Source organism: Haemaphysalis longicornis, unplaced genomic scaffold (genome assembly GCF_048455015.1).
Source record: "Haemaphysalis longicornis isolate Haplotype H1 unplaced genomic scaffold, Haemaphysalis longicornis Haplotype H1 scaffold_9, whole genome shotgun sequence".
Taxonomy (NCBI): domain Eukaryota; kingdom Metazoa; phylum Arthropoda; class Arachnida; order Ixodida; family Ixodidae; genus Haemaphysalis; species Haemaphysalis longicornis.
The window spans coordinates 100,428,648-100,455,957 of record NW_027526460.1 but is presented as its reverse complement, the minus strand read 5'-3'; the positions used below and the strand labels follow the sequence as shown (position 1 = coordinate 100,455,957).

Sequence of the window (27,310 nt, the reverse complement as noted above, 5' to 3'; positions counted from 1 at the left end):
GCACGCCAAAGTCCAACGCGCAGCTCCTTCTGTGTGCACGACGGGTTACTCTACAAAAAGAATTACTCGTCAACCGGTTCCCGATTGCTTCTTGTGGTTCCCCAAAGCTTGCTTACATCGGTTCTCCAAGCTATGCATGACGATGCCACTGCGGGCCACATGGGACTTGCTCGGACGCTTCATCGCACGCGCCAGCGCTTTTACTGGCCCAAAATGCGTCAGGTGACAGAACGATACGTCGCTAGTTGCCCCGAATGTCAACAGCACAAGACTCCTGCGTCAAGGCCACTTGGCCAACTGCACCCGGTAAACCCACCGCACTCTCCATTCGAGAAAGTTGGTATCGACCTGCTCGGTCCATTCCCACGGTCAGCGCACAGTAACCGTTGGATAATTGTCTGCGTGGACTACCTCTCCCGTTACACAGAGACCGCTGCGCTCCCATCAGCTACTGCCACCGAGGTCTCTAACTTTCTTTTGCACCGTATTCTGCTCCGCCACGGCCCGCCTCGCGTCATCATCAGCGACCGTGGGCCCCAATTCACCGCCGATGTTGTCGAAGAACTGCTCCGGCATTCTTTCTCGCAGCTTCGTCACTCAACCCCTTACCATCCGCAGACGAACGGCCTCACTGAGCGCACCAATCGGACACTTACGAACATGATAGCTATGTACATTGATTCCAAACACAAAAACTGGGACGCCATCTTGCCATTCATTACGTACGCATATAATACCGCCCGCCACGAGACCACAGGATGCAGCCCTTTCTACCTCCTTTATGCGCGTCCGCCGTCGAGCACTTTGGACACGATTTTTCCGTTTTCTGTGAACGATGACCGCAGCGTAGCTAAGACTCTGTGCCTCGCTGAAGAAGCCCGTCGAATCGCTAGGTTACGTACTCTGGCCTCGCAAGACCGGTCGAAGTTGCGCTACGACAGCTGCCACCGAGACATGTCGTTCAGAAGAGGAGATTCTGTGTGGCTTTGGACCCCCCTCCGCCAACGCGGTCTGTGTGAAAAGCTTCTGGCACACTACACAGGGCCATTTGTAGTTCTCAATCGTACCAGCGATGTGAATTACGTCATCTCACGGCTCCTTAGAAATGGCAGACGAAGCAGCAAGTCTCAAACAGTTCACGTGGCCCGACTCAAACCTTACTACTCACGCGGCATGCCTTGAGTGGCCCGGAGGGCAACGTCTCCACCGGGGGAAATGTTACGCTGTCTACTCATGGTCCACAAGGTCAAGTGTCCCATGGAATTGACCAACGAATTTAAGGGAATGTGTTGGCAAGATAGAGAAAGACGAGGTTGCTAGCGTTCGCGGCTGCAGTCGGACATACTGAGCTACCCCCGTGTTGACTTGGCAATAAACCGTCGTTCCCCGCACGTAACAATATATATATAGATCGTTGGAAATATCCCGGAAACTTAAAATCAAGTACACAGGTTTTCCTCGGTTAGTGAAGCAACCCATGTGTGTCATGTGGATTACGTGTTCCGGTGCACTTGAGCGATATCGATTGGTCGGGTAGGGCACTCCGGATCGTTAACGGCCCCGGGTAGATGCTTTATAGCCTCCTCTTAACGCACCTACGTGACAGCAGAAGTAATACACCTTCAACGTAGGTGCCCTTCCTTCCGCAGTTTCGCGTGTTTCTTCTGTTAATAGCGGGAGGCTGTGCCGACCAGCTGTCCTTAATGTTCCTGCCCTCGTTCATCGGACAGCTGCAGTGGTGTGAGCTTCTTGTGCACTCGGTCGCTGCACCGTGCTTCCCGGCCTCCATGCAATCCAACTGTCTGAAGTAATGCGAGGTACCGTTTTTTTTTTGTAAAAGCAAGGTAAGTATCATTAGATAGCTTCAAAAGCTAATGAAGAGAGGACAATCTTTAACAACGAAAGCAAAAACATATTGCCTGATGACTCACCCAAAGGCGTAACGAACTAAAGCAACAGTTCTTTACTGTCAGTGATGTGTTATAACGGTTTTCCAAAGACTCTATTCTGCTTACCCCTCTAAGTTGTTGCTGTAATGCCATACAAAATCGGAACATGGGTAGGACACATGTGCACGATGTCTACACATGTCTGTGGAAGTACACCCTGAACGCCCACGTATTAAGGCATTCGCTATGTCATTTTCACTGGACATACGTCATGTTGGCGTAGACGTGAGTCTGTGCTCGCAAGAGCAGGTTAGTTTTGAGTTACTAGTTTTAATCGCCGAGAACTATAAAACCATTTCACGATGTACTGCCCGCGTGCTTCAACCGGCAGCCAAAGAATATAAAACCTCTCAATTCATACCTTTTTGTCACCGAAAACTCGCGCCCGCAAGTCCGCTACTTTCAGCTTCAAAGACGCGACACGGTTTGCATTGATTCGTGGTGTCTATACAACCCTGAGTGAGCCCCCGAAGCTTGTGAAACTGCTTGATGCGTTTGCGCGTATCCCGCGAATTTGATGTAAACTTTCGACGTTTTAACACTGTGGCTCTATAAATGAGAGCTGTATTTTTTGTCTGTGTGGTAAGAGTGCAATTTTCACGTAATCAAAGATTCAAACATCTTATGTCCTTAAAAGTAGGAGGAGGGAGGCTGGGACGAAAGACTGCAAAAGCCTGACAAACACACCATCCCGCTTCGGTACTGTTCCATGGCAGCACGTGTACTTTTTAAAAAACGCAAAAATTGCACTTAGAGCACTTTGTAGAGATCAAAAATATACAATTCTGCCTATGTATTCAATAAAAGAAAATTAAGACCGGTAGTGGACTGGTTCTGATCCCAGCTTTGCAAGCAGAGGGTCTAGCTTTGCAAGCAGAGGGTCTCAGATGTATATCCGCAGGCACCAAACAGGCGAAAGCCATTTGCGGTGTAGATTTGGGCTCGGCTGCGCATGAGCCGAGATAGCGGTGACGTACACACAGCTGAAACATATCGCTAACTGCGCAAAGAAAAAATGAGCAGTGGCTTAGCTTAGCTAAGGTTCAGCTGGTTATTCTTAGGTTTCCTCTTTGTCTAGGATTATCTGATTACATGCTTACTGCTGCTAAAATGATTTGCAATTCAATCCAATCTAATCCAATCCAGTCCAGTTCAGTTCAGTCCAGTCACTGCGCCTCGCGCGTGCGAAGCACGCCTCTCCAGCAGCCACTCGAAACCGCTATCAAGCGGCTCCGGCGCACCGTCAGACTTGACTACTGCGCCGGCGCGCGCCGGTGTCAGTGCGTCTGCCATGGCTATGACGTCACTCCTCTGGAATGCGCAGACCGGCGAATATGCAGACCCGATTCTCTAAACACCCGTACTCCAATTGGATTTCCAATCCAATCCAGTCCAATCCAATCGAATCCAATCGAATCCAACCCAATTCAAATCCAATCCAATCCAATGCTCCTCGCGCTTGCGTAGCACGGCCCTTCAAAGTCCACGCAAAACTGCTCAACCTCGGCCAGTGTAGCTTACGTTACAAAAACACATGTGATAAACTCCACAGAGTAGTTTCTGTCAGTATACTGTGACAATGGTATGAAGCCATAACGCCTTTGGAGAAACGTTTTAATTTTTTGTATTGCACAATGCACACTGTCTTTTAAAAAGAAACTTTAAAAAAAGTTTGGATGACTAGGTTAAATCATAGTTTCACACTAATAGGAAAATCTGGCGTCACTGTCTAGGGGAGCCGCGCCTTAGCGAACGTTCCGCCGTGCACGGGGCACGCACGTTCAACTTTTCCTTGCGTGGTCCGAAAACAGGCGGAAGCGTTGGCTCTGGGTGTAACAAAGCAACAATTTTACTGTAAAACATTACTCAAGTTAGTTTTCTTATTATAAATATGAAGCTACAAAAACATTTGTCAGTGACTATGCAGAAGCTTCATGCACGATGAACAAAAAACATTTTACCCTTTCTTTGTTCATTTTGGCTTCGAGACAAAAAGAAAGCCATATGGCTAGCCCAGCCAAGTAGGCGAGGGGCGTCGCTATCTGCAATGGCACTGCCCACGGGGGCCCGCGAATGCCCCGACATATTTCCCTCTAGTATGTATTTGCAGAGGACTCTGGTATTACAATAAAGCTCTATGGGTGAAATGGCTGGATGACTAGGGGAAAGGAAAAAGTCTCTCTCACGGCGGAGTGCGCGCGCAATGAGCTACGCGTGAAGCACAGCTCAAATGACAACGACAACAGCAGGCAGTGGTGGCGGTGGCGTGGGTGGAGGAGCTTCAACGTGGGAATAGGAAACACCAGGCGCATGTTACTTAAAAGTGGGTTGTGCACGCGTGATAGGTTAAACACTGGCGGCAAATTGCAGTTTCACTGGTTACCCATCTGTACGGAATGCATGGGCGCATTTTTTTTTTGCAAAAGTATTTCATCCCAATCATTTGTGTTTCCTGCATAGCAAGAAAATATCGCTCGCTGGGTTTTTTTAACTTATAAGCAATCATTTAAAGCTATTCTGACTTTGGTTGGTTTAGAAAACATCCTTCTTGTGGCGGCACTACTTCTCACACGGCAAAGGCAGCTAACGACCATTATGTATTTTACCCGCATCAATGAAAAAAACAGATGAAATTATTTGTTAATAAACAGACATGCATCTACACTGTGGCAACAATCAGGAATTTTCCGAACAATTGTGAAACTAGCTGGGAGGACAAAGGAACTCACAAGTACGTGCGGTAGCAATTGCACAGCCTCTCTCTACACGCACGCCCTTTTTGAATGATGGTTAGTGAGAATATTTTAGTGTTATGCGATCTCTTGCGGTGTGAGCGTGTCATGCAGGTGTGGGGCATAGCTTTCGAAGAGCATTCCAAATTGCGAACAATGGCTGCAGTGCTTACGGCTTAAACACATAGAGCGCACTAGAATGCTTGCTGACGCATAAAATGCGCATGATGCTCATCATTTGATTAATGACGTTATACACGCAGTTTAACAAAAATGAGATTCTTGGTCAACGCCCACGTAATTTGTTCTTTATAGCACTTATGCGAATGCCATGTAAATGAAACTTCTCCTGTTGCAAAATAAAGTGATCGTAACAATAAATCAATATCTTTGCAATATTTAAGGAAAATAACGTTACGAACACCAATTTCGACTTGAGTGCAGGTTTTGGTTACATGAGAGACAAAAAGAAAACGGAAGTGGCGAAGGAGAAGAAACAAAAGGCAGACCACAAAAAGAAAAAAAAAACGGCTAACAATGTGTCATGTACCATTCACGGATATCGTGAGTACATCTTGTTGCGCAATATAATACGAGATCGATCGGGACAGAAAAAAACGGTTGTCTAGGTTAAAATGTTTATTTTGAATATTTTACGTACGGGGTGACAACCTGCCACTGTTATTTTTTGGGCCTAGTATAAAGTTGCGTGTTTGCTTTTAATTTAAATGGGTAGCGCAAAAAAATTCAAGTTTGTCTGAGCTTACGCCTGCTTGATTGATTGTCGGGTTTAACGCGCCGACGCAACGCAGGCGATTAGGTGCGCTGTAGTGGAGGGCTCCGGATTAATTTCGCCCACCTGGGCATCTCTAACGCGCGCCGAAATCTCGTACACACGGATGTTTTTGCTTTTCGCCTGCATCAGAAAAGCGGCCACCGCAGCCGGGAATTGAAAGTTAGCTTACGCCTGAATGTCATACACAAATTATATTTCTACAACTAAAACACGGGGGTTATAATTGCCTTTATAAAAACTAGGTGCACTGAGCATTATACGGCACGTCAAAAAGGGAGGGTGCTTGACAAATATTAGCGATATACGCATTTGTATATACGCCGGATGTGAACAGGACTCATCCCTCTTTAACGTTAGTATGAAACAAAATTGGTGGACTCCCCTAGAGCACCCAGATTGCAAATCTGCTGTCTCTTTCATTCCTTGCGCTTGATAGGATAAACATGAAATGTCTTTCTCAGTGTGAGACAATCTCAATGAGGAGATACTCTTGATACTTGGGAAAGGTACCATGATCAAGCACAATTAAGACGGAACGTTGGACAAGTTGGTTGCTAGCTAAGAAATTCATTACACTAGGGAATTATTAGTTGGATGACCGAAATTAACGGACGCGACTCAAACTAGAATTCAACTCAGTTTATGCTGAACGATGAAAAGGACGTAAAAAATAGAAAAGATTAAAAGAAACCAGAAAACCACACTATGTACCTTACACAAAAAGTATGTATGAACCTTTAGAGGAAAGCAAACACCATATGGAACACAGGTGCAAACGCCAAAGCGTAGTTATTGATCCCGCCCTTTATTGGAGCCTACGTGTTAGGCATGAACACAGATCAACACCGCGGCCCTTCACTAAATGGAAGCTCTCGTTTATTAGATGCGACGCTGAGAGGAGCATCTCTTGTCGGCGGCCCTGTCCTTCCTGCGTCGTCGTCGTCCGCGTCCGCACAGCTGCGTCTCTCCTCCGCTCGCCTCCTCTCCTCTCTCTGATAGCGAACACTCTCGCCCAACATCTGCGGGCGCGTGGTGCAGCGCAGTCTCACTCCGCCGGTGGGCGGCGCTGCGCGCGACGCAAGCGCGCTGTGCGCATGTGCAGCATCCCTCTCTCTCCGCGGTCTCCTCTCCTTCGGGAGCGCTGCGCATATAAGCGGAGTGCCGCGCTCCGGCCAGTCTCTCAGGTGACGGTCGTCCGCGTCACGCTTGCTCTCTCTCTCTCTCGTTCTCTCGCCTTACCCGACGATTGCTCACGCAATTCGAGTAATCGACCCAACGTAAACGCACAATGGAAACCCCTTCCGCGTCGCATCACACCAGGGTTCCCGCGAGGGGAGGTGGGCGTAATTTTTCTAAATGTCCATTCCGCGTTCCTAGAATGCCGTTGGGACAATCATCTTACGGTTGCAAAATCCTACACATGCACCACGAAACCTCCTTTCCCCGAACCCTGTGCATTCCCCTTTCCCAGACGAGTTTGAGAACACCTTCACCAGCTCGCGGCTTGAGGTCCAGGAATACCTGGTCATTCGGACTTGAGTAGCGGTGGTAGTCAGCCTCATTCTCAAATGAGAAGAAGCCACCCACGTTTATTTCCTTTTTAGCACGCAGCGCTTTTGCCTCCGGCGCAGGGGTTTCGCAGCGGCGGCGGAGGCGTCCGCATATCAGAGCGAGGGAACGGGCCAGCCCCGCCGAAAGAAGGAGAGTCAGCTCCTGGCGAACGTGTGAGGGGGAGGGCGGCACGCACTGCTATGGGGTCATCTCCGAGCGTGTCGTCACGGCTCAGTATGTCACGCTGCCTCCCCCTCCCACTTTTGTCATGCTTCGGCACCAAGAAGCGCCCTTTCACTCACACTTGCGCTGTTCGTGGCTCATCCAAACCACGTGATTTTTGTGCAGGAGGCTCAAACACGATTTGCAACAACATGCTCGGCGGTAGCGACGCGCTGCAAGGTCACGGCAGAGTAGCGCGCGCCGCGGTGCGGTCGCTGAGCATGCGATAACTTCCTCAGACGCCGTGACCGTGAAGACAGGAGTTCGCGCTGCGCACAAACTTCGAATGAGGAAGCATAGTAATCGTCAGTGCTTGTTTTTATATCATGTCTAAAATGCGTTTTCTTGCCCCCCCCCCCCCCTTTTGCAGCTATCCGGCCTGGTGTCAAGGGAACTACAGTCATGCGGATGGTGGACGTGTACAACGTGATGTGCTATGCACTTGGCATGGAGCCTGGACCAAACAGTGGCTCCTGGGATCACGTGAGAGGATTCCTGGAGCCAAACTACGACCACTACCTCTTCAGCCACTTGCAGCGAGCGAAGCGTGCCGCCCCAAGATCGGAAGAAAACCGAGCATGACTTGACCTTTGACTTCTGAGCGTACCCTTTTTCAACGGCTTTTTAATTTTCAACGCACGGCGTGTGTTTTTGTATCAGAATGCTTATTAAACAAACATTTGCGAAGGAAGTACAACCACCCTGATGGAAGTGTCGTTGTCATTCTACGTATTTGTCGCGCAATAAGGGGAAGTATAAGCATATATCATTCATGTTTGGTGCGCGAGCAGCAATCCTGTTTCAGTCGTCATGGTAGTGCGGGGCGTTATTTTTTGGAGAACAAATTCTGTGCTGGATGTATATCGATTCGTGTAATTCGATCTTCCTAAACGTGACACCGGCTTGCTTGGTTAAAGTTATCAACAGCAAGGGTTACCAGCCTTTAATACGCCGAAACTCACAAAAAGAAAGCATCGAACGCACCGCTGCAATAACAATAGCAGGAACGAGCAATGGCTGTACTTACAAAGCTGCGGCAGAAGTGCCGCAAACCCTGTTTCTGCCCCGTCGATGCCAAAAAATGTCTACGAAGTTACAGCGTCAGCAGGATAGGGTCCGTTTTCTTGCCGCGGTGCTAGCTCGCTCTTATGCGCTTCTCTCAGAACCATGTACAGGGGGCCAATGATTTGTTTAATTTGTGAATATCAGAAGATATCAGTGGCTGATTGTAGATTCAGCCAATCAGCTCAATCTGATGACAAACTAAAACAGAAGGAAGACACCGACGCCTCTTCAGGGTTGTTTATTCTTTTCACCTTGTGCTACGAAATTACAATTCAGTGCGAGCCCCGTAAAATGTGGGCACTGTGCAAAAGGGAGATTCTGTTCCCTCCATCACCGTAACTGCCGCTGATGCCATCGTGCATATACATGACTGCCAGGCACCAGGAGCACGGGGACTCCCTTCAAGCACAGAAGCCACTCGTCGGATGCTCTTTGAACGAATTGTATAACGTTTCCCAATACCAGTAATTTACCGTGCGATGACTTAGCGCTTTCCAAGCAGCCATCGTTAGGAAGCCAGGAAGTGGGCCCGGCGAATTTACAGCATCCGCCGTCGGCGGCACCTCGAAAAACAGCGAGCCACCAGAAGCCCCTTGTCTCGCTAAAAAAATGCAGGGAAGCGTGCAGCCACGCGCAAGACTTTAATGGCGAAGCTGTTGTATGTGAGCATTCCCGGACACAGATTTGAGTTTCAGTATCATTGTTTCATTGCATGGTTTCGGTGCTAGTAATCGCCGTCATATGCATCGAAGAGTTCGTCGTCTTCTTCGCAGCGAGTGGTGGACGCAAAGTCATCGTCAGCATTGTACACTTCCACCAGCTCTTCGTCATCGACTCCAGGCAATGGTGGCGGGATCTGCAAGTCATCTCGGGAAGGATTGGCATAATCGTAGCCATGTCTCCAATTATTTATAACGGCTGCTCGAGAATTCGGCGGCCGTGGTAACCCCTCCCAAGTAGGGTGTCTTTTTAACTTTAGCATTAGCGCTGGCGTTTTTTTACTTGAGCGGCAGCGCTTGAAAACAGCGCTAGAGTCTTTTTTTTTTTTTTGCTACATCCGCTGCGTCAGCCGAGGACTCGGTGGTCCCCGCAGTTTTTTTTACATTGGCGGTAGCGCTTGACGACAGCGCTGGATATTTGTTTTCTTGCTAGAGCGACTGCGTGAGCCAGGGAATTGTCGGTCGCAGCGAGGCACGTGCTCACGAGCGCTCGCCATTTTATCGCTCCCCGGCGTTTTTTTTTTTTTTTTTCGTTTTTCTTCTAATGCCACGGCGCTTGCCGAAGACGCTCGGCGGTCGCCTGCGAGAGACACCCTCATCAGCGCTCCGAATTTCGTTCCGGCAACGGGAACGTGTGGCCTGTAACATAGCTCCGCTTCTAAAATGAATGACCAAGTCGGTGGCCTCCGTCATTCTCTACAAAAGTCGGAATCACTCAGTTCGAAAGCATAACCTTAACTCTGTCCATGGCAACACCTCGGTTCCACTAGACGAATTTTATTCATTTATTTTATTCATTTTATTCATTTACCCCTAAAGCGAATAAGGGCGTTACATGGGGTTGAGGGTGACAAAACAACCAAGAACAGCAAGAGTCATGCATATACAGACAAACATATTCAAGTCGAAATGCATAGCTCCACAATATGGATAGCGATAAAGGGGGGCTATAGTTATCGAATTACAACATGCTCATTTATAGAATGGAAAATGGCGCAATCATTGAAAAATGATTTACACAATTGATGCATTGAGGAATAAATGTAACTCTTATAAATGAGTCATGGTCAGTGATGTTGACGGTGTTACCTGACACGTGATTCCAGTGAAGAATAGATAGCGAGTAAGAGCGGCAAAAACAAAGATAGATGAGTACTTTGAATGCCTGATGTGGGCTAGCTAAAACGAGATTAGCGTGTTTTATGTCGGACACAACGAAAGAAGACTGGCTGTGGTAAAGGTTATGGAAAACTGATAAGAGGCCAATGAGCCGGCGTTGTTACACAGGTGTTAAGCTTAGGTTTTTTTTTCATTTCTGTTGTAGGTAATGTACATTCATGGACAAATAAAACGCGAACACCAAAATATGAGGCAGAACACACAAATAGCCGACCTCTTACCATGCAAGGCAAGCTGACTCGTGGCTCAACTACAGTTACAAGGTTGGGAAATTCGATTTTATAATATGCCAATAGCGCCACATTGTTGTACCTCCGCGAATAGTACTTTTCAATTTTCCGTGTTCTGGTTTATATTTTCGTCCGTGATTGTACCTGAGTAGTTCCTGAGAATGAACCGCGCAGCTTTATTTTGGAGTGCTTCAATGATTTTTAAGAGATACCACTGAAGCGAGTTCTGGATTAGTGGTGCATATTGCATCTTTGATCGAACTAGTGTTTGGTAGGCCAAAAGTTTTGTGGGCGTGTTAGCTTAATGCAGATCGCACTTTATGAATGTGAGTGAGTTAGATGCTTTGCCAGTTTTACATCGATATGATGGTTCCATGCCAGGTCAGACGTGATGGGAACCGCCAAGTATTTTACTATGCTTACGGCTTGTATAGGCCGTAAGCATGGGAAATTAAGAAAATACAATGAAGAAAATACTATGCGCCCAGCTTAGGCCCTAGGGTTCCCAGTATTTACCACCCAGGGGAACATTAAAAATTACAGAACATTTTACAACTTTAGTGAAGTAAACGGTCATTAAGGTATATCCTCTGTCCCCCTCTAACCAGCACCGAGGCATGAAAGAGAAGAATTATCGACGACTCTTTCAGGCATTTTCATCTCCCGCCTAGTAACGCCACACCATATATTGTCCCAATTGGAAGCGTCAATGGAAACTCAGTCGCCTCACCAAGAAACCAACGAAAGAAGCTTCTTCTTCGTCTTCCCGTAACACATGGCAATATCGTGCATTATATGGGCCGCTACCAAACAGTGAGTGCACCACTACGCTGCATCCGAACTGTAAGCTTTATAGTTTCAGAGGCATTTTTTCCCACTACTGTCCCTACTTTTTGCACGCGCTACTAATAAGCATGCACCTCGATATTATATTACATCCCACATGATATCTCTGATAGAGCTATTGTTGAAAGTTTAAAAATTCCAGTGACTCGCTGAACATCTCTTAGTTCAGTAACAATTTTTCAAACTGGTTCGAAGTGGCACAAATTTTCCTCCGGAAATTTCTTTTTGCCTCTTTGAACGAACTAATAGAATGTGCTTGCAGCAAGTACAACAAAAAACATTGCCATTAAGGCACTCAATAACACCACGATTGTTCACAGTTTATAGGGCCTTGCCCTACAGTTTGTAGGGACCTGGCCCGGGAAGCGAAATATTCGAGGCAACTATTGAAACAAATTTTTCTCCTTCAAGCGAGGCGGAGTGAGCATTTACTGACGTTCACCCAACAGAATTCTGTGCGGCCGTTTGTACAAACCATGGCGTGCTTGAAAATTTGGCTGCGGCTGCTATTTGCAGTAGGGGCGGAATTGGAATGTTCAAAACAGACGTCCGTAAACGCAAGGATAGCGTTACCGATTGCCACACTCAAGTAATTCAGTTCCTGGGTTGAAAAGCTCTGTAAGAATATTTTTGGCTCAGGAGTGACCGACAACCAAGCTATTTCCGGCCCCTTCGATGGGCCTTGGCGTAGTTCGTGCCCCAAAACGTAGGTGTACTTTTTTAATGGACATAGCAAGGACTGCTGCCGTACGTTTCTCTCAAATCATACGTATCCTCCATGCGTCCGCCAATGTGCTACAGCCACCATTGTGCTAGCTTGGCGACCATTTTCCGATATGCCGGATAATGCCTAGGACAGATAAAATACTGTCTTTTGTGGGAAGGCTTTCCAACGTACCTTTTCGTCGGTGAAGCGTAAAATAACAGCAGTGAACTCCGCTTCTACGATTGCGATTGCTTCGGGACTCTCTTTGTCCACGGTTACGCACAATAAACACAATGACAACAGCGCTCTACATTCCTCAGCACTGGGCTCGGAACCTCAGTGATTACTTTCTATCGGTAGGCATTGCAATCTACCTGTAGAGGGATTTGTCGCGAAGCTGGATACATGGCTTGCAAAAGTATCCCGAGTATGAGCTGCTGTACAAAATACCAACATCTATTTCGGAAGCTTTACCTTCAGGGGAACGGAGGCATTCCAAATTTTTTCTGGGCATGCGTAGAAGCCGCCATATTTTTTAGCGAGGCAGCTCTGAGGTCGCGATCGAAATTTCTGATGTGCCTCAAAACGCGAATTATACTTCAAGATTTTGAGCTTGTTATTTATCTTCTTGCCTATTCATACTCAGATTACGCAATAGCAATATAAAACCTGCGGCTCAGTGCGTCTGTATTGAACTCATGGCAGTTACCGTTAGTCGGGTTTCTTCTGTGTTCAAAGAGGTATTGTAGTCAAGCAACCAAATTGCCTACTCTCAGACTGCTTCTGATGCAAGCACATCAGTCACGACGCAGAGCCTACTTGGTCTAACCCTATTCACAGAAAAGGCAGAAGCACCACGAGCTTCTGATGCTTGGTTGGCGTGGTTTATTGCTACAATTCAAATTTATTTCTTTTATTGTCTACGTCTTTTCATTGAAGGAAAGGGGAGATCGACGGAAACGTGGGAAAGTCGCATATTCTGGCACAGCCCGATAATTCAGCCGCATGATGCATCTGTTGGACACATTTAGGCACTGTACGATTGCAGGGTCATTCTAGTGAACACTGCTTGTGCTCCAAAATACCAATGAACAGGACATCATACCGCGAAAACACTGTAGGGAGGGTAAACTACTCACTTGATGTCTAATAAAATTGGCGCAGCCTGCACTAGTGGCGCAATTCTGGAGAAACATGGGAGCTGGGAGTCGACCTAGCTTCTTGAGATTCTGCTAAGTTTTGCTAGGTTTTGCTAGGCTTTGCTACGGTTTGCTAGGTTTTGCGATGTTCGTATTAAGCTAGACTAAGTGTCTGAGTGGTGAGCCAGGTGAGGGCAAATTTAGCCGGAATTTACAAGGCCGCTCTAGTCGGTCCCGCAGACTGACAGCGGATCCCAGGCGGAAGAAGGCTAGGTCGACCCCTAGATCCGCTTTTTCAGTGCAAGCTGCGCCAATGTTTGTGCGTTGTACTAGACCAAGAAAGACTGTCAGCTTTAAAATGTAGTAAGGGGTGTGGATGATGACATGCCCCTTGTGCTCAAACTCCAGCAGGTGCCAAAGCCAGCTTCACTGTTATAATACCCTAATCGCGGTGGTGCATATTTTACAGGGGCGCAGATTTTTTTGTAGAGTAAGCTACATTGGCCGAGGTGGAGGAGTTTCGCGTGGACCTTGACGGGCCGCGCTGCGCAAGCGCGAGGAGCATTAGATTGGATTGGATTGGAGTAAACTGGATTGTATTGGATTGGATTGGAAATTCAATCCAAATGAAGTACGGGTGTCTGGAGAATTGGGTCTGCACATTCGCTGGTCTGCGCATTCCAAATAAGTGACGTCATAGCCGCGGCAGAAGCACTGACGCCCGCGCATGCCCAGCTGTGCGCCTCCGTTGCGCAGTAGCCAAGTCGAACGGTGCACCGGAGCCGCTTGATAGCCGTTACGCGTGGCTCCTGGATAGCCGTGCTGCGCATGCGCGAGGAGCAGTGACTGGACTGGACTGGACAGAATTTGATTGGACTGGATAGGAATGGAAATCGTTTTAACAGCAGTAATGACAATCAGCTTACCCTAGACAACCAGGAAACCTAAGAATAACCAGCTGAACCTTAGCTCACGCTACGTATATCCTGGCATAGCCGAGCTAAGCCACTGCTAATTTTTTTCTTTGTATTTTCATATTGATAGCGCCACAGGACGAGCTCATCCTTAAACAGCTACCCCGTTAAAACAGCGCTTGAACGGGACAAAGAAGCCGAAACAAAACTGGGCGCTGACAAACGATCCTCTGAAGGCAAACTCTATTTACATTTAATTTATTAAATCTATTCACTCGCTACAAAAAGAGTATGAATATCCTGATCGATGAATCGGTCTTCGCGCAAGTCAGTCTGCTGAATGTAAACATCATTGTTTCTTTTCGCCGGTAATTTTGTGTTTTTTTCAGGGAACGTATTCCGCATTGGAGAGATTAAATTATTCTTGCTATTCAGTGCCAAGTTTCGACACGCTGTCGTTGTTCCGTTCAAAAGACATTTTTAGACATCAAGGTCGTACCAAAAAATCCGCAATAACGCGTTTTTTAAAACAAATCACAATAATAATTGCCTTGAGATGGCCGAGATTTGCCGCCACGGTAGTTTCCGTGTGAAGGATCCTTCGTGGCGTAGGGTGCTTTTACGTAATTGCCGAGTTGGTGACCCCAGGCGTCACCGGAAGGAGGGGTGTGACACGAGCGAACGGGTGCCTTTCGATCTTGTGGTTCGTAAGGTGTAGTAGGAAGATTTTTGAAGAATCGGTTCAAATTCAATTTCCCGCACGCACACCACTCAGCGAAACACGAAAGCAGAACAGCAAATTCATCATGCCTGCATTCAACCTCAATCTCCATGTATGATCATTTTCTGGCTGTTTCGCGCTGTTTATAACTCAACGTAGCCCTCGCCTTTTTCCCCACTAAACCCTTGGCCTCATTTTCAGCTCTCGCTCATTCTCTCAGGAAGGAGCCGCAGGAAAGAGGTATCCAAACGCATTAATTTGCGCGCGGCGAATGGTGGGTTTGAAATCTGCGTCGAATCGACCACGCCGCCTGAGACAGATTCGAAAGAAGTTAAGGATGCACCCCCGCATATAAAAAAAATGAGTGGGATATGCGTTTCTCGCGGTCCCCGAGACAATATATTGGCTATAAGGCGAAATCCGTAATTTGCAAGGAACTGCGCCATCCTGGACCAAAGGCATAATTAACACAGTTTCACTCCATAAACCCATTCATCCTCACATCCTCCTCTCCCTGCCTTCTAGGCTGCCTCTATATTAATCCGTGGAAAGGCGGACGCCATTGTGCAGCGGGTGGGGACATGGGGCTCGACCTACCGTCAGAAGCTTACTGTCCATTGGATCAGCTAAATCGTGAAGCGACCAGTACTTCATATCAATGCATCTCCCAGTTTCTCGAGGAGGCTTCAGCGACGCTGTGTATCGGAATTATCGTTTGCCAGATTTGCAGTTATTCGCGCAGCATGTGAGAAACATTTAAAGTTAGACCGGGGCAAATATGTGGCGCGTAGCCAGCTGCGTTTGGGATCTGAAAAACTTCCGTGTTGACGGAATGTACGCAGTACCTGAGTTCAAGTTAACTTTGTATTACTTGCTTGTTGGGGACGCTAAGTCAATAACTATAAGTTTAATTATAGGTTTGTACCCTCGATCTCAAGCTTCTATCCGGACTAAAAAATGTAGTTTTATTTTGTAAAGTATGTTTGGAGGAGACCGTGTGTAGTAGTAGTAGAAAACTTTATTATAAAGTCAGGCTATGTGTGACTTCCATATTACAAACCCTGCTATATTAAATCAGAGAGACAATTCAGACTTCTTATGTTTATTATAGCTGACAGCGGGTGTAGCTAGTAGGTTAGAGCTGCGCATTGGTATTTTGACGTCGCAGTTAAATGTAAAGTGGTCAATTGACCGTTATCTCATGTCGGTAGCTTTTATTTTCACTGTTTAATCTATCCTAGTGGCTTGCTTGTTAGACGTATACTCAACTGAAAGGTTAGTTAACCCTAACGTTGATCCGAACGACTGGCCAAGCCCCTCAAGCCTGAAAGCCTAACGCCGGCCAGTCCGAGCTGAAATAGCATATGGAGGATAGCTGCACAACATATTAAATGATGCTCTTCTTGTTTTTTGAACAGCGGTTTATACCGAAAAATTTCCAGACTGCGTGCAACACTCACCCTGAACTGCACAAACGATGACAAAAAAAATTTGCGAATTGTCAGTCAAAAGGAGAAATTGAAATATTGTTAGAATATAGAGAAACTATTTATGACTTGCATGATATACCAGCAGAAATTAAAATAAGTATCTGAAAAATAACGCAATTTTGTGCTCACTTCTACTTGGCCAACTACGTAGATGCGCTGGATAGGAGAAGCTGCTTTCTCAGTAGGCCTCGAAATCGAAACTTATTTTCAGAGAAGAGATGAAAGAAATGCAACAGTTATGAGGAAAAATAAAAGAGAAAACAATGCAGAACGATTGGTACGTTTTCAAATATCTTTGAAATACACTAGAAAGTACATCATAAGCTTTTATTTAATCAAACATGGGATGACTGCTTCGAAATTTCGCTGCCTCGTATCAGCGTCATTTCGACACGTAATTTGTGCCGTGGTCTGGTTTTGTCACTGCGCTGTTATCACTGGTGCTGTGATGCCGGTGTGATTTTCTCATGTACAATTTTGTAGTTTACAGTTTTATCACCATGCCAGGTGGTGTCACTTGGTACCAATATATACGGGCACAGGAACCACTGGAAAAGCAATTGAATTGAAGGCACGCACATATGCACGTACGCGCGCATACGCACGCGTGATCACGCACACACGCATGTGCACCAACGCGCCCGCTCAGTCACACACGCCCGTAAGTGTGGCCCCATGAGAAATACCACAACACGTACAGCTATTCGCTGCTATACATTTTTTGGGGCCTAGGTGGATAGAGAACCGCTGCGCGCCAACTACAATTCAGCCATAAATTCTTACTTACGTGGCTATTTTTGATTGATTGGCTGTGGGGTTTAACGCGCGGAAACAGCACCGGTTATGAGGCGCGCCGTAGTGGAGGGCTCCGGATTCATTAGGACCACCTGGGCATCTTTGAAGCGCACCGAAATGTTGAACACATGGACGTTTCTGCTCTCCGCCTCCATCAGAAAAGCGGCCGCCGCAGTCATGGCTATTTTTCGCATATAGAAGGCGCCTCGTAAAAAGTCCGGTGGTATGCGACCTGTTATTTTGCAATAACAAAAGAAGCAGCTAATAAAAAAACATCAAAGAAATTGAACCTTAATTCATGAACCAACAAACCACATTCATGTGTTTTTAAAGACGTAGAGGCTCTGCTCTTAGTATGTAATATAATATTTAATATTGTTGCCGTTCGATGCGTGAGATTCGTAATTTCTAGTGAGCTGGCATTCTTCTTGATCAAAGCAGAGCGCTGTTCTCTTTCCGACTCCTTTCTGGGCTCTATGGGAATTGAAATTTGATCTTTGTCTGGGTATATTCGCATAATGCTAATCCGTTCCCTTCAGGAAATACGGATGAACAGGGGCGCACTACTCCGCCCATCATTGCGTGTAGGTTTCGCAGTTTATCTTCAATGTTGTTTTGACGTGATTCTTCTATTTTTCTCCACAGCGATGCATACCTCCAAGACATTTGCTCTCGATATGTGCACGTCAGCCGATCGCAGTCAGAAAATCATAAATATTTAGGAGGTGGCACCGCAGCCATGTGAACCTGTTTTTCAGCTTTTCCCCCAGATGGACGCGAAGTGATGGCATTGTTTGACATACGGAAGCTAATATCATATTCCGCCGGGGTTTTCACACAATAATAAAAGCGTGAACACTGTTTTCGAATTCCTTCCTTCCCTTCGCCTTTTTACATGTAGAGGCAGAGAGAGAAACGTGGAGCATGAGCACACCAGTAAAATATAACCTTAAGCGATGTGGATATATATTTATATATATATATATATATATATATATATATATATATATATATATATATATATATATATAGTAAAAGTGGTCAGTGCACCCCACGCGTTATGCGGAGATGTGGGTTCGACTCCCGCTCCCCGAAAAAACGGGGGATTTTTTCTCAACTTATATTTTCGCTTATTTTTATCACTGTATCAAAGAAACATGACAAACACACGTCATTCGGCACTATTAAATATTTCGGAAACAGCCGAATAGCACTGGCCATGACGACTGCAACTTTGATATATATATATATATATATATATATATATATATATATATACAAGAGAAGAAAAACTTCGAACAAGGTAAAAGCACGATTGTGGCCTACGTTTCAGCAAAGAGAACTTGCTTTCCTCATGGCCTACGTTTCAGCAAGTTCTCTTTGCTGAAACGTAGGCCACAATCGTGCTTTTACCTTGTTCGAAGTGTTTCTTCTCTTGTGTTCTCTACCATCTTCAAAGTTCTACTACTCCCTATATATATATATATATATGGTCGAGAAAAAGGTTGACTCACGGTTAAAAACAACAGCAGAGATTTCGTCTGGAGGACCAGGCTTCCAGTGGAAACGTCGTAAACCACTGTTTTTGTTTTCAATCCTGGGTCAGCCATTTTATCAACTACTCAACTATTTCTGCTACTGCTTATATATATATATATATATATATATATATATAGAAAGAAATGCCGGCAGTCTACAAGGCCAAAGAAGGCATAGGGGAATGGTTAGACAATTTTTTACCGTTAGTGACGTTACATTCTTTTTTATTAATACGTGAGAAAGAAAGAAAGAAAAACACGCGCCCAGAGTGGGGACCGAACCCACGCCTTTCGTCGAGATCTAATCGAAAGGCGTGGGTTTGGTCCCCACTCTGGGCGCGTGTTTTTCTTTCTTTCTTTCTCACGTATTAATAAAAAAAATGTAACGTCACTAACGGTAAAAAATTGTCTAACCATTCCCCTATGCCTTCTTTGGCCTTGTAGACTGCCGGCATTTCTTTCTGTATTTCCTAACGAGCCCCTCATTTCCAAACCATATTATATATATATATATATATATATATATATATATATATATATATATATATATATATAAATTGTAAGGAGGATTTATTCCAAGGCCAAACAAAGGACTGGTCAGCTCAAAGTCAGCTCTAGGAGTCAGGAGCACGAAGTCCGCTCTGCAGTGTTGGCCGAGAGCAAAAGCGAGAGGCAGCTTCTTCTTCCTTCCAAGCGTTCGCGATGCGGCTGCCGTCTATTGTTGTCACTTGACTGCGATGATCATGCTCTGTTTCGGCACGTACCCTCTCATGGCGAGTGGACAGTGCTTCCTATACTCGGGTTGCTCCTTCGTGAATTGCGCTGGCGACGGGCATCCTTACAATTGCCCCCGGGGAAAAAGAGCCATCCTGGCGATCAGGGAGTCGAAATGGTGAGGGGCTCAACGTAAGGCTTGAGGCGCTGGACATGTACTATATCACGGCCGCGGCGTCGGTGGTCGGGTGATGGGGCAACAGGCTCGACAATGTAATTGACAGGGGAGGTGCGTTTGATGACACGGTAGGGACCATCGTATCGCGAAATGAGCTTACTGCTCAATCCAGGAGCAGTCGTTGGCACCCACAGCCAAACAAGTGATCCGGGTAAGAAGCTTGGTGCAGAGGTCTTTTCGTCATGCTGTGTCTTCTGTCGTTGTTGGTCTTCCTTGGTTAGTGAACGTGCCAGTTGGCGGCATTCTTCGGCGTGTGTCGCAACGTATGAGATGGGCGTGCACTCGGAGTCATCAGGGCTATAAGGAAGTATTGTGTCCAGCGTACAAGAGGGCTCGCGTCCATACAAAAGGAAAAACGGAGAGAAGCCAGTCGTGGCTTGCTTGGCGGTGTTATACGCATATGTAACAAATGGAAGGATGGTGTCCCAATTAGAATGGTCAGATGCCACGCACATTGCGAGCATATCCCCTAGCGTCCGGTTGAAACGTTCGGTGAGACCATTGGTCTGTGGGTGGTACGCTGTTGTGGTGCGATGGATGGTTCGGCAGGCTGTGAGGAGGGCTTCTATAACTTCAGACAGAAAAACCCTTCCTCTGTCACTGAGTAGTTCTCTAGGCGCTCCATGTCGTAGAATGAAGTGCCGAAGGAGGAAAGAGGCAACTTCAGGCGCAGTTGCAGCCGGCAGTGCTGCCGTCTCTGCATATCGGGTCAGGTGGTCAACAGCCACAACAACCCACCTGTTTCCAGCTGCCGTGCAAGGGAGAGGCCCATAGATGTCGATGCCGACGCGGTCGAAGGGTCGTTCTGGACATGGTAAAGTTTGTCGAGGTCCAATTCTTTGGCGAGGCGGAGATTTGCGGCGTTGGCAGTGAACACAGGAACGAACGAACTGACGAACAAAACGGTACATGCCGCGCCAGTAGTACCGCAGGCGCAAACGTTGGTAGGTTTTGGGTACACCAGCATGGGCGCAGTGCGGCTCGTCGTGAAAATATGCGCATATTTGTGCACGTAGGTGGCGTGAAATTACTAGGAGCCACTTGCGACCTTCGGGTTGGTAGTTGCGTCGAAACAGCAGACCGTCACGAATGGCAAAGTGCGACGCTTGCCGGCGTAGATTTCGAGATGCACCTTTCGCCGATGAGCCTGACAGGAGTTTGAAGATGGAGGAAATCCAGGCGTCTTTCTTTTGCTCGGATGACATGGACTGTATCTCCAGTGGTGAGAGGTAACAATCGGTAGTTGAGAGTCGCTCACTTTCATGCGGCAATGGGGAGCGAGAAAGGGCATCAGCGTCATGGTGCTTCCGGCCTGACCTATAGGTAACGCGAATATCATATTCCTGGAGTCGCAAAGCCCAGCGTGCTAGGCGACCGGACGGATCTTTTAGTGAGGACAGCCAGCAAAGCGAGTGGTGGTCCGTAACAACCTCGACAGGGCGGCCGTAGAGATACGGGCGGAACTTTGCAAGCGCCCAAACAACAGCTAAGCATTCTCGCTCTGTCACAGAATAGTTGGTCTCGGCTTTTGTTAGCGTACGACTTGCGTAGGAGACCACATACTCGTCATAACCTGCCTTCCGTTGTGCGAGAACTGCCCCCAAACCGACTCCGCTCGCATCGGTGTGAATCTCGGTAGGGGCGTCGGGATCGAAATGGCGCAGGATTGGCGGAGATGTGAGGAGATGACGCAGTTTAGCAAAAGCGTCGTCGCAAGCCGTTGACCACTCAGAGATACTGCCTTCCTTGCTGAGGAGCTGTGTCAGTGGCGCGATGAGGGATGCAAAGTTCCGTACGAAGCGGCGAAAATACGAACACAGCCCAATGAAGCTGCGAAGGCCCTTCACTGATGTCGGCTTCGGGAACTCTGCCACAGCACGCAACTTGGCAGGATCCGGCAGCACCCCCGCTTTAGAGACAACGTGGCCGAGGATGGTCAGCTGTCGGGCAGCAAAACGGCACTTCTTGAGGTTTAGCTGCAGTCCTGCGGTAGTTAAGCACGTCAAAATTTGCTCAAGTCGGATGAGATGTGTTGAAAAATCTGGAGAAAAGACCACAATATCATCCAGGTAACAAAGGCATGTCTGCCATTTGAGTCCACGGAGAATGTTGTCCATCATTCGCTCGAAGGTTGCAGGCGCATTGCAGAGGCCAAACGGCATGACGTTAAACTCATAGAGGCCATCTGGAGTAACAAAGGCCGTTTTTGCTCGATCAGCCTCCGCCATGGGGACCTGCCAATATCCTGAGCGTAAGTCAATTGAAGAAAAAAACTCTGCGCCTTGAAGACAATCGAGGGCGTCATCGATTCTTGGCAAAGGATATACGTCTTTGCGGGTTATCTTGTTAAGCCGTCGGTAATCGACGCAAAACCGAATAGAACCGTCCTTCTTCTTGACAAGCACTACCGGTGACGCCCACGGACTCGTGGATGGTCGAATCACACCACGTTGGAGCATGTCCTCGACTTGTTCGTCAATTACGCGGCGTTCAGTAGGAGAAACACGGTAGGGACGTTGTCGTAAGGGTGCGTGACTCCCAGTGTCGATATTGTGTTCAACAGTGGTGGTACGCCCCAGGCCAGTCTGGACAGAATCAAAAGACGTCCGAAATCGGTGCAGCAATGCAAGAAGTTGGTCTCGTTCGGACGACGAAAGCTTGTCATCAACGGCGCGAAGAAAGACATCTGCAGACGGTTGGGGTGTCGCTGCTGCAGGAGCGCAGAGTCCACTGACGTCAAGGGTTGTTAAATCATCTGGAAAATCCACAGCCACAACAGAAGCTACGGTCTCGACGTGGCCGACGCACTCTCCGCGTTGCAAGGTGCAGGGACATGAGCCGTAGTTAGAAAGGAGAAGTGTAGCTTCGCTGTTGCGGATTGGAAGCAGGGAGAAAGGAAGCTGGTAGAACAGGGTAGAAGGCGTAAAGAGTACTGTCGCATTGGACAGAGAGGGGCACAATAAAGAAGCAAGGACGGCGGAATGAGGAGGAATGCTAACTTCTTCCGCGAGGACCAGTTTTACGGCAGAACAAGCGGGCGGGTCATCAGCGGTAGGATCTATGGACGGGAAGAGCTCTACTTCGGCACGGCCACAGTCGATTACAGCTCCATGTTGGGAAAGGAAGTCCCACCCCAGTATTACATCGTGGGAGCACGAAGACAGGACAACGAACTCGATAACGTATAGGACGTCTCGAATAACGGCACGGGCAGTGCACACGCCGAGTGGATCTATGGGATGAGCCGTAGCAGTCCGCAATAAGAACCCGAGGTGCGGCGTCGTGACCTTCTTTAAGCGGCGGCAGAGTTTGGCGTCCATGACAGAAACGGCGGCTCCAGTGTCGACAAGGGCTAAGATTTCGGCGCCATCTATGACAATACTAATGATGTTTGCGGGAGAGGGAGGAGGTCTTGGGCAGATCGACGACGACGCAGTTCTTGCCTCCGGAACTGCGGCGCCTAGTTTTCCGCTTGCGTTGGGGTAGGACGACGACGCATGGGCGACAGCGAGCGTCGTCGCGGGGACGAAGATCGGCGGCCGGCGAAGTCACGGCTTTCGGAGGGCATAGATGTCCCCGGCGAATACGCGGCGCCCTCCTGAATGAGTTGCGATGGGGCGTAGGAATAAGCCGTGGCAGGGTTGCGTCCAGTTGTCATACTGCGGCGGCAATAGTGGGCCACATGGCCAGGAGCCCTGCATGCAAAGCAAATTGGACGATTGTCCAGCGTCCTCCAAGGGTTAGTGAGTTGCGGACCAGAGCATACCGGAGGGCGTACAGGTACGCGGGGCTGCAGAAAGACGGGGCTTTGATGTATGTACCTGGCTGCGACTTCAGCATAAGGTCGCCGTGGGACAGAGTCAAGAAAGGTCGGTGGAGCGGCCATCGGCATGGAGGGTATAGAATCGGCATAAGCCAGAGTTGTGGTGACTGGGGCTGTCGGCGTAGCGTCGGAATAGGGCACGGGGGCGACAACAACAGGAGTTGACTGCCGTGCAGTTGGAAGGGACTGAGCAACTTGTTGTTGGACAATGGTCCGGAGGTCAGGGCTGAGGGAAGATTTACGCTCCGGAACGTTTGGCATTAGGGACAATTGACGAGCCACTTCCTCGCGCACAAACTGCTGGATTCGCTGAAATAATGTACCATCACTGTCGTTAGCAGCCAAGCTGGACATAAACTGATCTTGTACGACGGGTCGCCGAGTGAGAGCCCGCTGCCTACGCAGCTCGTCGAAACTCTGGCAAATGGTAACGACCTCTGCCACAGTTTGGGGGTTTTTCGCGAGGAGCATTTGGAAGGCATCGTCTTCGATGCCTTTCAGGATGTGCTTGATCTTGTCCGTTTCGGGCATGGCGCTGTCGATCCTCCTGCACAGATCTACGACGTCCTCGATGTACGAAATGAAGTTTTCACCACTTTTCTGTGCACGCTCGCGCAAACGCTGCTCCGACCGGAATTTTCGTACAGCGGGGCGTCCAAATACTGCTTGGAAGTCGGCTTTAAATTCTGGCCACGTTTCAAGACGGGCTGCATTGTTCAGGAACCATTTCTCCGCGAGCCCAGTCAAAGAATATTCCACGTTATTGAGCTTGAGGCGGTTGTCCCAATTGTTACGAGTGCTCACCCGTTCAAACGCGGCAAGCCAGTCGTCGACGTCCTGCTCATCGGTGCCGTTGTACTTGGGAGGGTCCCGCTCACGGATCGCACCAGAGCAGACGATGGGTGTTGGCGTAGGCGGCGGGTTATCGTCGCGAGGCATTGTAGGAGGTTGAAGTGTCCGATTGCGGAGCTCCAGGGTAAGAAAACGACTGCCGACGCGGGTCACGCCCTCTCGACGATTGTGCGAAGGCCGATGAGGTGGGAAGCTGGGGCCAGGACGGGGAGGAACCCGCACACTCCACCAAAATTGTAAGGAGGATTTATTCCAAGGCCAAAGGACTGGTCAGCTCAAAGTCAGCTCTAGGAGTCAGGAGCACGAAGTCCGCTCTGCAGTGTTGGCCGAGAGCAAAAGCGAGAGGCAGCTTCTTCTTCCTTCCAAGCGTTCGCGATGCGGCTGCCGTCTATTGTTGTCACTTGACTGCGATGATCATGCTCTGTTTCGGCACGTACCCTCTCATGGCGAGTGGACAGTGCTTCCTATACTCGGGTTGCTCCTTCGTGAATTGCGCTGGCGACGGGCATCCTTACAATATATATATATATATATATATATATATATATATATATATATATGTGTGTGTGTGTGTGTGTGTGTGTGTGTATATATATATATATAGTAACAAGGGGCGAAATAAAAACATAACAAGTTTACTTTGAAAACATAACTTTACATTGACGTTTCGGACGGGGACCGTCATTTATCAAGAGTAATATCTTACGAATGGAAGTGGTTTATATACAGTTCAAGCACTTGAGGTTCCGGGGGCGGTGACATACGTTCTCTAGTTTCAATGCGCTTTTCTCTCTTCCTCCTTGCTTCCAATCTTAAACGTATGTCACCACCCTCGGAACCTCAATTGCTTGAACTGTATTTAAACCACTTCCATTCTGTAAGATATTACTCTTGATAAAGGACGGTCCCCGTCCGAAACATCGATGTAAAGTTATGTTTTCAAAGTAAACTTGTTATGTTTTTTATTGCGCCCCTTTTTACTATTGAACATTCACTAGCCTAACCGTTTCTTATATATATATAAATATATATATATATATATATATATATATATATATATATATATATATATATATATATATATATATATATATATATATATATATATATATATATATATATATATATATATATATATATATATATATATATATATGTATATATATATATATATATATATATATATATATATATATATATATATATATATATATATATATATTGTAAAGGAGATAGTCGGCGTTCCGGTAGAAGGCTGGGCTCGTTTATTCACGAACGAGGCGTCGACGCAGACGGGGTGAGCCGAAACGACCAGCTTTACGCGAGACCGACGGTGAACGAGCGCGTCCTCTTCCTCGAGCGGCATCCGGCGCAGCATGTCCACGTAGGGGGATTTGCCCGTTGTGGCTGATGCTCATCACAGTTCTCATGGGCGCAACATGCTTACTACAATACCCCCGGCGGAAAGAGGAGCCATCCTGGCGACCTACGGGGAACACAAGACGAGCGGGTCATAGTATGGCTTCAGCCTCTGGACGTGAACCGTCTCGCGACCACGACGTCGGCGGTCCGAGGTGGACGTTACGGGTTCAACAACATAGTTCACTGGTGACGTTTGTTCCAGTACTCGGTAAGGCCCTTGGTATTGCGAAAGAAATTTCGACGAAAGACCGGGAGCCGGGCACGGTACTGAAAGCATGACCAGTGATCCTTTCGTAAATGTTGGAGCTGTAACGGAGTCATCGTGACGCGCCTTTTGGCGTTGCTGCTCTTCCGATGTAAATCGCCGGGCTAGCTGGCGACATTCCTCGGCGTGTCGAGCGATGTCAATCAGTGGTGCGTACTCGGAGGCGTCAGGTCGGTACGGGAGTACTGTATCTAGCATGCAGGAGGGCTCGCGACCATAGAGTAAAAAGAACGGCGAGAATCCTGTGGTCGCCTGCGTGGCCGTATTATAAGCATACGTCACGAAAGGAAGAACGAGGTCCCAGTTAGAGTGGTCCGAGGAAACGTACATGGAGATCATATCGCCGAGTGTGCGGTTAAACCTTTCGGTCAGGCCATTTGTCTGGGGGTGGTAGGACGTGCTCTTTCGGTGGACCACATGGCACTCGGCTAAAAGGGCCTCCACGACTCCAGATAGAAAGGCGCGGCCTCTGTCGCTCAGTAGTTCGCGAGGAGCACCGTGCCGAAGAACAAAACGGCGTAGAAGGAAAGACGCAACGTCCCGAGCCGAGGCGGCCGGTAGCGCAGCTGTTTCGGCATACCGCGTTAAGTGATCAACGGCGACGATGATCCAGCGGTTACCGGCGGCTGTGCTTGGGAGTGGGCCGTAGAAATCGATGCCTACCCGGTCGAAAGGCCGCGCTGGGCAGGGCAATGGCTGGAGTGGGCCATTGACGTGATGCGGTGGAGACTTGCGACGTTGGCAGTCCGGGCAAGATCTAACAAACTTGGCGACAAAGGTGTACATCCCGCGCCAGTAGTACCGGAGTCGGAGGCGCTCGTAGGTTTTAAGGATTCCAGCGTGAGCACTTTGCGCATCGGTGTGAAACGTGGTACAAATGTCCTTGCGCAAGTGGCGAGGAATCACGAGTAGCCATTTTCGACCTTCGGGGAAGTAGTTCCGGTGATATAGGAGCTGGTCACGAATAGTGCAGTGGGCAGCTTGACGGCGCAGTGATCGAGGCACAGGAGCTGCCCGTGAGTGCGACAAATATTCGAGGATCGAAGAAACCCAAGGGTCTTTGCGCTGCTCAGCAACCATGTCCGTCATGGCCAGAGAGGTCAGGCTGTGGTCTGCTGCGAACAAGCTATCTATATCCGACGCAAGCGGGGATCGAGAAAGAGCGTCGGCGTCGGTATGCTTCCGTCCAGACCGGTACACAACACGGATATCGTACTCTTGAAGGCGGAGTGCCCAGCGGCCAAGACGGCCGGCGGGATCCTTGAGCGACGATAACCAGCACAGAGCATGGTGGTCCGTTACGACGTCGAAAGGGCGACCGTAGAGGTAAGGACGAAATTTGCTGATTGCCCATACAATAGCCAAACATTCTTTCTCCGTTACGGAGTAGTTGACTTCGGCCTT

General features: G+C 48.0%; 1 protein-coding gene across 4 annotated transcripts in view; it reads left to right on the top strand.

Annotated features, from left to right (window-relative positions):
* The window catches only part of LOC144151463 (glycerophosphocholine cholinephosphodiesterase ENPP6-like), a 57,876-nt gene extending 49,920 nt beyond the window's left edge, over nucleotides 1–7,956 (top strand). For 2 of the 4 annotated variants that reach the window (XM_077682517.1, XM_077682515.1), the window contains 2 exons: nucleotides 7,621–7,715; nucleotides 7,758–7,956. In XM_077682517.1, the coding sequence (XP_077538643.1) occupies nucleotides 7,621–7,680 (60 nt within the window). In that variant the 3' untranslated portion in view covers nucleotides 7,681–7,715; nucleotides 7,758–7,956. Of the gene's footprint in view, nucleotides 1–7,620 lie in introns of all 4 variants that reach the window. The other 2 variants (XM_077682513.1, XM_077682516.1) reach the window with 2 other exon arrangements.
* Nucleotides 7,957–27,310: the final 19,354 nt, after the last annotated feature.